This window comes from Entelurus aequoreus, linkage group LG07, assembly GCF_033978785.1.
Source record: "Entelurus aequoreus isolate RoL-2023_Sb linkage group LG07, RoL_Eaeq_v1.1, whole genome shotgun sequence".
Taxonomy (NCBI): domain Eukaryota; kingdom Metazoa; phylum Chordata; class Actinopteri; order Syngnathiformes; family Syngnathidae; genus Entelurus; species Entelurus aequoreus.
Genome location: NC_084737.1, coordinates 15,253,274 through 15,265,561, shown reverse-complemented (window position 1 = coordinate 15,265,561; position 12,288 = coordinate 15,253,274). Strand labels below are relative to the sequence as shown.

At 43.5% G+C, this 12,288-nt stretch overlaps 1 protein-coding gene across 1 annotated transcript in view; it reads left to right on the top strand.

Annotated features, from left to right (window-relative positions):
* The first annotated feature begins 618 nt into the window (after positions 1-618).
* LOC133653426 (myosin-7B-like) overlaps positions 619-12,288 on the top strand; it is a 33,692-nt gene continuing 22,022 nt past the window's right edge. Inside the window, exons 1-16 of the mRNA XM_062052668.1 lie at positions 619-718; positions 788-891; positions 968-1,111; positions 1,177-1,333; positions 1,404-1,431; positions 4,015-4,108; positions 4,180-4,272; positions 4,462-4,525; positions 5,283-5,381; positions 8,137-8,240; positions 8,309-8,447; positions 8,603-8,721; positions 8,808-8,957; positions 9,027-9,197; positions 10,911-11,090; positions 11,218-11,350. Of these exons, the coding sequence (XP_061908652.1) occupies positions 619-718; positions 788-891; positions 968-1,111; positions 1,177-1,333; positions 1,404-1,431; positions 4,015-4,108; positions 4,180-4,272; positions 4,462-4,525; positions 5,283-5,381; positions 8,137-8,240; positions 8,309-8,447; positions 8,603-8,721; positions 8,808-8,957; positions 9,027-9,197; positions 10,911-11,090; positions 11,218-11,350 (1,879 nt within the window). The remainder of the gene's footprint in view (positions 719-787; positions 892-967; positions 1,112-1,176; positions 1,334-1,403; positions 1,432-4,014; positions 4,109-4,179; positions 4,273-4,461; positions 4,526-5,282; positions 5,382-8,136; positions 8,241-8,308; positions 8,448-8,602; positions 8,722-8,807; positions 8,958-9,026; positions 9,198-10,910; positions 11,091-11,217; positions 11,351-12,288) is intronic.

Here is a 12,288-nt window from a genome sequence, read left to right as displayed (position 1 = left end):
TGGTCCTTACGGGCTACCTGGTGCCCGCGGGCACCACGTTGGTGACCCCTGCTCTACACACACCATAATAATACTCGTATGTTTAATGTGCCGACAATCCATCAAGCGGTGCGACTTCATAGCTTACCAAAGTTGTACTAAAACATTTTGATAGATTTTTGAGCGCCGTGTGTAATGTGCTATATTTTCAATGGAACATATAAAATGTTGGTGTTGTTTACTTGAGTCATATTGCAGTCTATGTTTGACTGCCATCTACTGGTCACACTTATCATTACACCATGTACCAAATAAAATTGCTTCGTGGTCGGTAAGCAAAACCAGAATTATTCCGTACATTAGGCGCACCGGGTTATAAGGCGCACTGTCAATTTTTTAGAAAAGGAAAGCATTTTAAGTGTGCCATATAGTCCGGAAAATACGGTCATTATTAATAAACCAAATAATATAGGGCAGGAATCAGGTTGAATCGAGAATGGTGTTGAATCAAAAATCGATTCTGAATCGAATTGTCACCCCAGGACTCGGATTGAATCGTTAGGTGCCCGAAGATTCACACCCCTCGTAGGTTTGAACATGTGTGATTTGGGACGCGGAAATGACCTTGTGCGTCCTCAGATGTCTCGCTTCTTGGAGCTGAAGGATTTTGGAGATGCTGCTCACTACCTTCGTCTCACCAACCTGGAACAACTGGCGGCCAAGGCCGAGGCCTTTGACGGTATACCCTTGAAAGAGTTTGAAGAACTTGAGCACCTTCTAATGTTGTCTGTCGTGTATGTACCACCAGGCACCAAACGTGTTTGGATGCCGGATGATGTCGAAGCGTACGTGGAGGTGGAGGTCAGAGAACTGAATGGAGAGAAAACCACAGTGGAGACCAAAGATGGACGCGTCAGTCCACTCAAGCACTTTGACTTACAACACTGATATTTTCCAACTAACGTCCTGCTCGTTCCGCGCATTTCAGTTTGTCATCCTCAAAGACGACGACCTCCAGCCGATGAACCCGCCCAAGTTCGACATGATGGAGGACATGGCCATGCTGACGCACCTCAACGAGGCCTCGGTCCTCTTCAACCTGAGGAGGAGATACAGCATGTGGATGATCTACGTACGTGCACCAAGGTCTCCGGCCGGGTAAAGCAGACACATGCTGAATAAAGTGTGTGGTCTCAGACATACTCGGGCCTGTTCTGCGTGACGGTGAACCCTTACAAATGGCTGCCGGTCTACTCGGCCGAGGTGGTGGCGGCGTACAAAGGAAGACGCCGCGCCGAAGCGCCGCCGCACATCTACTCCATCGCCGACAACGCCTACAGCGACATGCTGCAGAGTGAGCCCATTTCGTCATCTATTTGTTCGCATTTTGACAATGAATAATATTCACGCTCTTCCACCATCAGACCGTGAGAACCAGTCCATGCTAATCACGTAAGTACTTACTCATCATTTGTAGATTTGCATTTTTACTTCAATCTATAAACATCTTAGATTTTTTTTTTTTACAATAAGAAATAATGGAAATCTGCACGCGAAAATATTAACACAAAAAACATAATTTTTACTTCATGGCACCGGATGGATTTTAAGTTTATTCTATGGATTTTTAAGTGTTAAAAAAAAATATTAATAAAAGAGTTATTTTTAACACTTTAATGACTGAGACCCTTTTGGGTCCCGGGGACCTTTAACATTCACCAAAATTGAGGGGAGCCTAAATGGTTTTTAAAAAAGGAAATATATCACAATTGCGGATAATCTTTGCACACCCCTGATGTAAACCTTTGGTAAATTCTTCGGTTACTTTACATTAATTTTGGGCGATCGGACAAATTAGGTTATCGATCCGGTACCAAGTAGTTACAAGGACAGTATCAACCACACCAGTGCTGATACATTCAAGATCATTGAATGATTACATTTTTTAACACAATTCCAATCAGACAAAGACACAAGATGGCGGTGTAGCAATATCAATTAAATATATAATCATTTCCCACTATTGGCTTTGATTGACATCCTTTACTTTTTGCTCTTAAAGCCCTCCTGTGTTCAGGGACTTATTTCCTGAGTTTGTAAACAATTACAACCAAGACAAAAGATTATTTCATAATAAAAAATATTAATCTACCCTATACTCTGATACGATACTTGATATCAGTACTGTCAATATTTGTATCGATCCACCCACCTTTGTTTACCGTCAAGAGCTCTAGCTTTAAAAGTTATAGTACCAATGATTGTCACACACACACCAGGTGTGGTGAACTTATTCTCTGCACTTTGACCCATCACCCTTGATCACCCCTGGGAGGTGAGGGGAGCAGTGAGCAGCAGCGGTGGCGGCGCCCGGGAACAATTTTTGGGGTTTTAACCCCCAATTCCATCCCTTGATGCGGAGTGCCAAGCAGGGAGGTAATGGGTCCCATTTTTTATAGTCTTTGGTATGACTCGGCCGGGGTTTGAACTCACCTACCGATCTCAGGGCGGACACTCTAACCCAGTGGTTCTTAAACTGGGTTCGATCGAACCCTAGGGGTTTGGTGAGTCGGCCTCAGGGGTTCGGCAGAGCCTCCGCCACGGAGGTCAAGACACACCCGACTCATCGTGTAAATAAAAACTTCTCCCTGTCGGCATATTATGGATACCCCCTAACAATGTTCCCTCTAATTTTCCATGTGTGAGCAAACGCAAAAACTCCTTGAGCATTCAGTGGAGCACATGTGAGCGACGTCAGACGTGCACATGCACTGTGGTCACACCAGCAGCACACCCGTCCCAAACCTGACTAAATAACAAGTTCAATGTTTTATTATTGTAAAGAAATGACAGCAGTCATTTCCATGAGATTATTTTCTAATATAAGGTTTTTGGCCCACTTACAATGACTATAACATATTGCTTTTCGTGAGCTGTGTACTAGTATCATATGTCCGGGTGGAGGTCCTACTTTGGAAATAATGTGTACCCCTTTCAGATATCGCATTTAATTCCCACTAAAACATTCACATGTTGCACAATGAGATGTAAACATGGAATCATGTGTCCATTCCTGTAACTTTCCATTCGTAAAATATATCTTTATTAGTATTTTCTTAATATGATAACATAATTTTATGATTACGGTTCGGGTTCGGTGAATGCGCATATGAAACTGGTGGGGTTCGGTACCTCGAACAAGGTTAAGAACCACTGCTCTAACCACTTGGCCACTGAGTAGGTGTGGAGTGTAGCATGTTTAGCTATTCCTCCTCCTCCAATGATTATGGTACGTGTAAGAAACAAAGAAAAATGCATACAAAGGATGCATGAAATGCATAAATGGACATTTAACATCACCTTTACCGTTATTGAAGAATCTTGATAAGCGGAGAGGAAAGATGGGAGGGGACATCCACGTGAACGCCACCTTCGTACTTTGCAACAATTTCTTTCTTTAATTCAATTGTTTTTCCAATGTTTTTCATAAAATTGCCGACAGTGGCAACTTTCTTTGGCACCGTGGTGTGTTATTTTGCTTGCTTATTCATTAAAAAATGCAAAGCGACTGAGTCACTAACAGGGGGGATTCTTTGTTTGGGAACTTGATTCCGCGGAATGATACACAGGCGGACCGACTAGTTTGTTACACACAATGTTTGGCATTATAATAATCAAGACGGTATTCAAAAGCCGGGGTTAAAATTTGTCTAAACTTGTCTAAATCACACAAAAAGTCTTCTTCTTTTTCCCCAGCTGTGGTATTTAGAGCTGTTCCTCGCTCTAATGTGGATTTAGATTTAGTCGTTTGTAAAGCCCTTTGAGACACTTGTTATTAAGGGCTATACATTTTAAACTTTTTGATTGATTGATTGAAAAGTGAGTCATACAAAAACCGGAACCACTGTAACCGATTTCTACATTTGTCAAGTAAAAAGACAAATAACATTTTTCATCATTTGTAGGAAAATAAAAACAATACGTGACCACCAATTAAAGGTGTTGGCACTCAACTGGTGTGTTTGGTCTTGTTAGCGGCGAGTCGGGCGCAGGAAAAACGGTCAACACGAAGAGAGTGATCCAGTATTTTGCCATCACCGCCGCTCTTGGAGAAACTGTGAAGAAAGGGGTATGTTTAAAAAAAAAAAAATTGATTCCAGTTAGCTTCTGTCAGGACCAGGAGTCTTTTTCTGTTATCAGGGATCCTTGGAGGATCAGATCATCGAAGCAAATCCCGCCATGGAAGCTTTCGGAAACGCCAAAACCCTCCGCAACGACAACTCCTCTCGATTTGTGAGTGGATCTCTGACCACAGCTATTATGAAGACTAAATGTATTAATTTTACAGCCCTCCAAGCACAATGATTTGGGCCGTGTAGAAACAAAATGATCACGTAGACTACAAAATGTTGAAGGTTCTTGTCAACCATAGTTGTATATGGCAGTCAATGTTCTAAAGAGTTCTGGTTGGCTTTGCCACAGGGAAAATTCATCAGAATTCACTTTGGACATACGGGGAAGTTGGCGTCTGCTGACATCGACATTTGTAAGTAACACTGTTTGAACCTACTAACATCACAACAACGAAGGGCCGTGTTGGTCCAGTCAATTCTAAAACTTTGTAAAACTTAAAAAGTTCAAGTTAAAGTACCACTGACAGTCACACACACACACGCTAGGTGTGGGGAAATTACCCTCTGCATTTGACCCCCAATTCCAACCCTTGATGCGGAGTGTTAAGCAGGGAGGTAATGGGTCCCATTTTTATAGTCTTTGGTATTACTTGGCCAGGGTTTGAACTCACGACCTACCGATCTCAGGGCGGACACTGAGCAGGGGTTGTCAACACGTCTTAAGTTGTCAACACGGGCAGCACAGTGGCCGGTGCGTGTGACTAACAATAAGAAGGTCTTGGGTTCAATCCCCGGGCTTGTGGACTTTCTGTGAGGAGTTTGCATGTTCTCCCTGTGACTGCCTCCAGGTACTTACGGCTTCCTCCCACCATCAACATAGGTTGATTGGCAACACTAAATTGGCCCTATTGTGTGAATGTTGTCTGTCTATCTGTGTTGGCCCTGCGATGAGGTGGTGACTTGTCCAGGGTGTACCCCGCCTTCTGCCCGAATGCAGCTGAGATAGGCGCGACGCAGAGAGGGTTAAAAAAAACAAAACAGACATAATATCTTAATGTTTAAATTTTTTTGTCACTTTTTCCACTCTATGGTTTAAAAGTTCAAATGTTTTAAGGTTTGAGTGTTTTCTGGAATATACAATGACCTTTTTGTGTGTGTAAACGTCTTCAGACCTTCTAGAAAAGTCCAGAGTTGTATTCCAGCAGCCCGGAGAGAGAAGTTACCACATTTACTACCAGATCCTTTCCAATCACAAGCCAGAACTACAAGGTAAACCCACTCAATACAAGCTCGTCTGTTTACGTTTATTTCACTTTCTTAAAAGGGATACTTTTTTCTACATTTAAAACACTTTGTTTTGGTCTACATAACATGTAAATTAACGGTGGTTGTTTGGTCAAAATTTTGCATAGACTATGTTTTACAGACTGTTTTTAAGCAGCTTTCTGACCAACCAGGACGCGCCGTTCTAAGCGCAGTCTTATTCAAATGCCTCCAATTGCAACTTCAGTCCTCTCCCCGCACGCCATGCTGTACTTTTTAGTGCTTCCATCACAAGTTTACTGTTGGATATAAATTCGAACTATACACGGAGGATGCATGTGCATGTACGAGAAAGTCTGCCGCACAGCAAAAGGATGGATAAAAACAAGTAGCTTGAGTTGAGTGCTACTAAAAACAAGTAGTTTGAGTTGAGTTCTACTGGTGAGTGTTGGCCTTCACAGTATTGTTGGCTTAATGATAAGAATTCAGAAATCCACATTCAGTATGTTTTGGTGCATTAAATTAGTCAGATTCCTCAAAGAAGGAAGCAAACATAAATTAAGTAAGTAAGCAAGTACATTTTAATTATAAAGCGCTTTTCACAGATAAAATCACAAAGCGCTGTACAAAACATAGGTAAAGTAAAACAACAATCCAATTTAAAACAACAGGGGCAACATCATAAAAAGGATACAAAGTTGATTAAAAATGATCGTTAAAGGCCTACTGAAATGAATTTTTTTTAATTTAAACGGGGATAGCAGATCCATTCTATGTGGCATACTTGATCATTTCGCGATATTGCCATATTTTTGCTGAAAGGATTTAGTAGAGAACATCGACGATAAAGTTCGCAGCTTTTGGTCGTTGATAAAAAAAGCCTTGCCATTGTTTACACCAGCAGCGAGAGCGATTCGGACCGAGAAAGCGACGATTACACCAATAATTTGAGCCAGGATGAAAGATTTGTGGATGAGGAACGTGAGAGTGAAAGACTAGAGTGCAGTGCAGGACGCATCTTTTTTCGCTCTGACCGTAACTTAGGTACAAGCTGGCTCATTGGATTCCACACTCTCCTTTTTCTATTGTGGATCACGGGTTTGTATTTTAAACCACCTCGGATACTATATCCTCTTGAAAATGAGAGTCGAGAACGCGAAATGGACATTCACAGTGACTTTTATCTCCACGACAATACATCGGCAAAGCACTTTAGCTACGGAGCGAACGTGATAGCATCGGGCTTAACTGCAGATAGAAACAAAAGAAATAAACCCCTGACTGGAAGGATAGACATAAAATCAACAATACTATAAAACCATGGACCTGTAACTACACGGTTAATGCTTTCCAGCCTGGCGAAGCTTAACAATGCTGTTGCTAACGACGCCATTGAAGCTAACTTAGCAACGGGACCTCACAGAGCTATGCTAAAAACATTAGCTATCCACCTACGCCAGCCAGCCCTCATCTGCTCATCAACACCCGTGCTCACCTGCGTTCCAGCGATCAACGGAGCGACGAAGGACTTCACCCGATCATCAATGCGGTCGGCGGCTAGCGTCGGATAGCGCGTCTGCTATCCAAGTCAAAGTCCTCCTGGTTGTGTTGCTGCAGCCAGCCGCTAATACACCGATCCCACCTACAGCTTTCTTCTTTGCAGTCTTCATTGTTCATTAAACAAATTGCAAAAGATTCACCAACACAGATGTCTAGAATACTGTAGAATTTTGCGATGAAAACCGAGCTTTTTGTATTGGATACAATGTGTCCGAATACTTCAGTTTCAACGATTGACGTCCCGCGCATACGTCATCATACATAGACGTTTTCAACCGGAAGTTTAGCGGGAAATTTAAAATTGCACTTTATAAGTCATGTGGCATGTGTTGCAATGTTAAGATTTCATCATTGATATATAAACTATCAGACTGCGTGGTCGGTAGTAGTGGCTTTCAGTAGGCCTTTAAAAGGTGCATTAACTAAAAGCTTTACTAAAAAGAGAAGTTTTCAAATGTTTCTTATAAGTTTCAACACAGTCAAGATCACGAAGGGACTGGTGCAAATTGCCTGGAATGCCAGGTCTCCACGGGTTTTTAAAACGAGTTTTCGGGATCTTTAGAAGACCCTGGCCTGAAGATCTAAGGCTGCGCCCTGAAATGTAGGGACATAACAAATCAGTGATGTACTGAGGGGCCCCACCATGCAACGCACAGAATGTCAGGACAAAAATGTTAAACTCAAGGCGGAATTTAACTGGAAGCCAATGAAGACTGGATAAAAAGGGGGTGAAGTGTGAATTCTATTTATATAGCGCTTTTCTCTAGTGACTCAAAGCGCTTTACATAGTGAAACCCCAATATCTAAGTTACATTTAAACCAGTGTGGGTGGCACTGAGAGCAGGTGGGTAAAGTGTCTTGCCCAAGGACACAACGGCAGTGACTAGGATGGCGGAAGCGGGGATCGAACCTGCAACCCTCAGGTTGATGGCACGGCCACTCTACCAACCGAGCTATACCGGTTATGATATGGGCTGTTCTGGGTGCACCGGTCAAAAGTCTGGCAGCCGCATTTTGTACAGTCTGAAGTCTCTTTAGCGTTGACTTTTTGAAAAGGGTGAAGAGAGAATTGCAATAGTCAATACAAGACGAAATGAACGTGTGAATGATCATTTCGAGATCAAATTTTGACAACAAATTTCTCCCTTTATAAATATTTATGAGATGACAGTGACAGCCGGTCTGTTGTCTCCTGTTGCAGACATGCTGCTGGTGACCAAGAACCCGTACGATTACCACTTCTGCTCACAGGGCGTCACCACGGTGGCCGGCATTAAAGACAGCGAGGAGCTGGAACTCACCGACGTAAGGAAAACGGTCGCAAAGCGTTGTCTCCGAACTCGGCCTCTGAATAGCTATGTCCTTGTGTGCAGCATGCCATGGACACGTTGGGCTTCACGTCAGAGGAGAAGTATGGCATCTACAAGATCGTCGGCGCCATCATGCACTTTGGCAACATGAAGTTCAAGAAAAAACAACGAGAAGAACAAGCGGACGCTGACGGCACTGAGAGTAGGATTGTTTGCCCGGAAAACTATTTTGTCTTCATTTTTTTACAGCAAATGAACTGTTTGCAGATTGCAGACATAATTCCTATCAGGCCTCTTTATGCAATACTGAGTCCAAAGAGCAGAATACATGAACTACTTGTGCGTATGTCCTCGTAGGTGTGGACAAGGCAGCTTACTTGATGGGCATCAGTTCTGCTGACCTTCTGAAAGGCCTCCTGAACCCTCGAGTCAAAGTTGGAAATGAGTCAATCGTAAAAGGACAGACAGTAGAGCAGGTAACTAGTCCATGAGATCACTGAGAGCCGATCCAGAGACATCAGTTGTGTCATGTGGACCTGCCTCACTGGTTGTGTGTGTGCAGGTGTACTTTGCGGCGGCAGCTTTAGCCAAGGCCACCTATGACCGTATGTTCAAGTGGCTCGTCAGTCGCATCAACATGTCCTTGTACACGGCACTGCCTCGACAGTACTTCATCGGTGTCCTGGACATTGCCGGCTTTGAGATTTTTGAGGTATAATTGACATTTGATGTGTTGCGTCCAGGAGTTGATGTCCTCATGACTTGTTTCTTGTCCATCCAGTTAAACAGCTTTGAGCAGCTGTGCATCAACTTCACCAACGAGAAGCTACAGCAGTATTTCAACCACCACATGTTCGTTTTGGAGCAGGAGGAGTACAAGACTGAAGGCATTGAGTGGACGTTCATAGACTTTGGTCTTGACCTGCAGGCCTGCATCGACCTTATTGAGAAGGTGCGTCGCTTCTTTTCGCACCATGTTTCTGGAAGCCTTCTTCATGTTGAGCCAGCACCATGCCACTCGTGACCCAAAACAATTAAACACCTTAAAAGTCACCAACTGGTTAGGAATTGGTCGAAGAAAATCTTCAATGATCACCCGTTGTATCCTCTCCTTAACATGAAAAATGTCAGTAAATAAAACCACACCTCACAATCTACACAGTTTAAAAAAATTAAAGGAACAGTTTTTTATCAGGGTATGGCATGAATTCAATTGCACTTTTCTGATAAGGTTTTGGTCAGGTACGTGGCAGAGGGGGTTGTTAATCAGTTTCAGCTGCATTGGTGTTGATGGAATTAACAACAGGTGCACTAGAGGGGCAACAATGAGATGGCCCCCAAAACAGGACTAGTTTTGCAGGTGGAGGCCATTTCAAGTTCCTCCCTCTTGATCTTTTTTAACTGTTTTTCCACAAGTGTTGGCTTTAGCTAGAGTCATTATCACGACTGGGAGCATGAGGCGATTTCTTAACCCTCCTGAAGTTGCGCAGATTGTCCTACTCCTCCAGGATGGCACATCCATGCGTGCTGTTGCAAGAAGATTTGATGTGTCTCCCAGTACAATCTCCAGAGCATGGAGGAGATTCCAGGAGACAGGCAGTTACTCTAGGAGAGCTGGACAGGGCCGTAGACGGTCCTCATCCCATCAGCGGGACCCATATCTGCTGCTTTGTGCAAGGAGGAACAGGTTGAGCACTGCCCGAGCCCTACAGAATGACCTCCAGCAGGCTACTGGCGTGAATGTCTCTGCCCAAACAGAAACAGACTTCACGAGGGTGGCCTCAGGGCATGACGTCCTGTAGTGTGCCCTGTGCTCACTGCTCAGAACCGTGGAGCTCGATTGGCATTTGCCATAGAACACCAGAATTGGCAAATCCGCCACTGGCGCCCTGCGCTTTTCACAGACGAGAGCAGGTTTACCCTGAGCACCTGTGATAGACGTGAAAGGGTCTGGAGAAGCCAAGGAGAGCGCTAAGCTGCCTGCAACATCATTCAGCATGACCCGTTCGGTGGTGGGTCAGTGATGGTCTGGGGAGGCATTTCCATGGAGGGACGAACACACCTCTACAGGCTAGATAACGGCAGTCTGACTGCCATTAGGTATCGGGATGAAATCCTTGCACCCATGGTCAGACCCTACGCTGGTGCAGCAGGTCCTGGGTTCCTCCTGGTCCACGACAATGCCTGGCCTCATGTGGCAAGAGTATGCAGACAGTATCTAGAGGATGAAGGAATTGACACAATTAAATGGCCCTCACGATCACCTGATCTAAACCCGATAGAACACCCTGGGACATAATGTTTCGGTCCATCAGACGCCACCAGGTTGCTCCTCAGACTTTACAGGAGCTCACTGATGCCCTTAGACAGATCTGGGAGGACATCCCACAAGACACCATCCGCCGTCTCATTAGGAGCATGCCGCGACGTTGTCAAGCATGCATATAAGCACGTGGGGGCCACACAAGATATTGAAAATAATTTTGAAAACTTTTATTTCCATCAAAAGATGTGGCATCCTTTTGTTCCTGAGACATTAAACTGTCCATATCAGTATAGATATCCAACATTTTTTTTCCACCATTGAAATCTGATGTGTTTTCAAAGTGTTCCTTCAATTTTTTTGAGCAGTGTAATAATGACTGTTGGAATGTGGTGTGTCCAGCCCATGGGAATCCTGTCCATCATGGAGGAGGAGTGTATGTTCCCCAAGGCCACAGACCAAAGTTTTAAAACCAAACTGTACGACAACCATGTGGGAAAGTCTCCCAACTTCCAGCGTCCACGAATCGATAAGAAGCGCAAATATGAAACGCACTTTGAGGTGGTCCACTACGCTGGAGTGGTAAGTATGATGCCAGTGACTAATTGGGGTATTATGGTCTACATTACAGTGTGTGGGAGGGCCACCTGTAATATTCGGAATTGTCTGTCTAGTGCACAGCATGATGGCAACATCTTACTCTCTGCAGGTTCCGTACAACATCATAGGCTGGCTGGACAAGAACAGAGATCCTCTGAATGAGACTGTCGTGGCTTTGTTCCAGAAGTCCTCAAACAAACTGATGGCTGCACTTTTTGAGAACTACATTTGCGCTGAGACAGGTAACACACACACACACACTGCAGAGGACTGAAATACACAACAAATACTATTTGAACACAGCTTTTGATCAACGACTGAGCTAATTAGAGGTTCATTTGTACAGCTGTGTGCTTCCAATTAAGGCTGGGCGATTATATCATCGTGATCAATGATCCCAATTAATTTCAGTTTCATCACGGTGATCAGAGGTTACTATAATTTCCTCAATCAACCATGGCGGAAATGTCTGTTAGAAGATACTGTAGTAGTAAACAATAGGGAAGCATTGGTGCTCGGTATAATCCCACATGGTCAATCCGCCTTTATTAAACGTGGTCCTGTGCGTGTCTGTGAATATGTGTGTGTGTTTGTGTACTTATTGTGTGAATGGGCTTGTGTAAGTGCGCGACCATCCCTGTCCACCGCCGCGAAAGTCAAGCTTGTCACGAAGTAATTAATGTTTAATCAGCGTTGTGCCGCATCCCCCTTACACAGCTGGAAGCGCAACCCAGAAGAACAAAATAAAGAAATAGGGCTATCATTAGCAGAGAAGTTGAAACAGTACATAGAAAAGGACAGACTCTAGTCTCACTGCTTGAGCTCACGTTGTATGTGTTCAGTAATCCTGCCCTAAATTCAGTCTTGCAGGTAGGCACGGGATGTCTATTAGTCCCGACTGGGAAAATAAACACACCTACTAATTCAATCATGGTAAACAATTATTTTATATCAAAATATTTTTGACTTTTCATTTATGTTTGTTTGATTCAACTCCTCTGAAATATAACATGTACTAAAAAACTCTGTAGACACTTTTTGTTCAAATCATTTTTGAGTTTGTACATGAAAACATTTTGTTCCTGAAATAATCACTTAACATGTTTTAGACTTAGACTTCCTTTTATTGTCATTCAAATTTGAACTTTACAGTACAGAAAAGAACAACATTTCGTTGCAT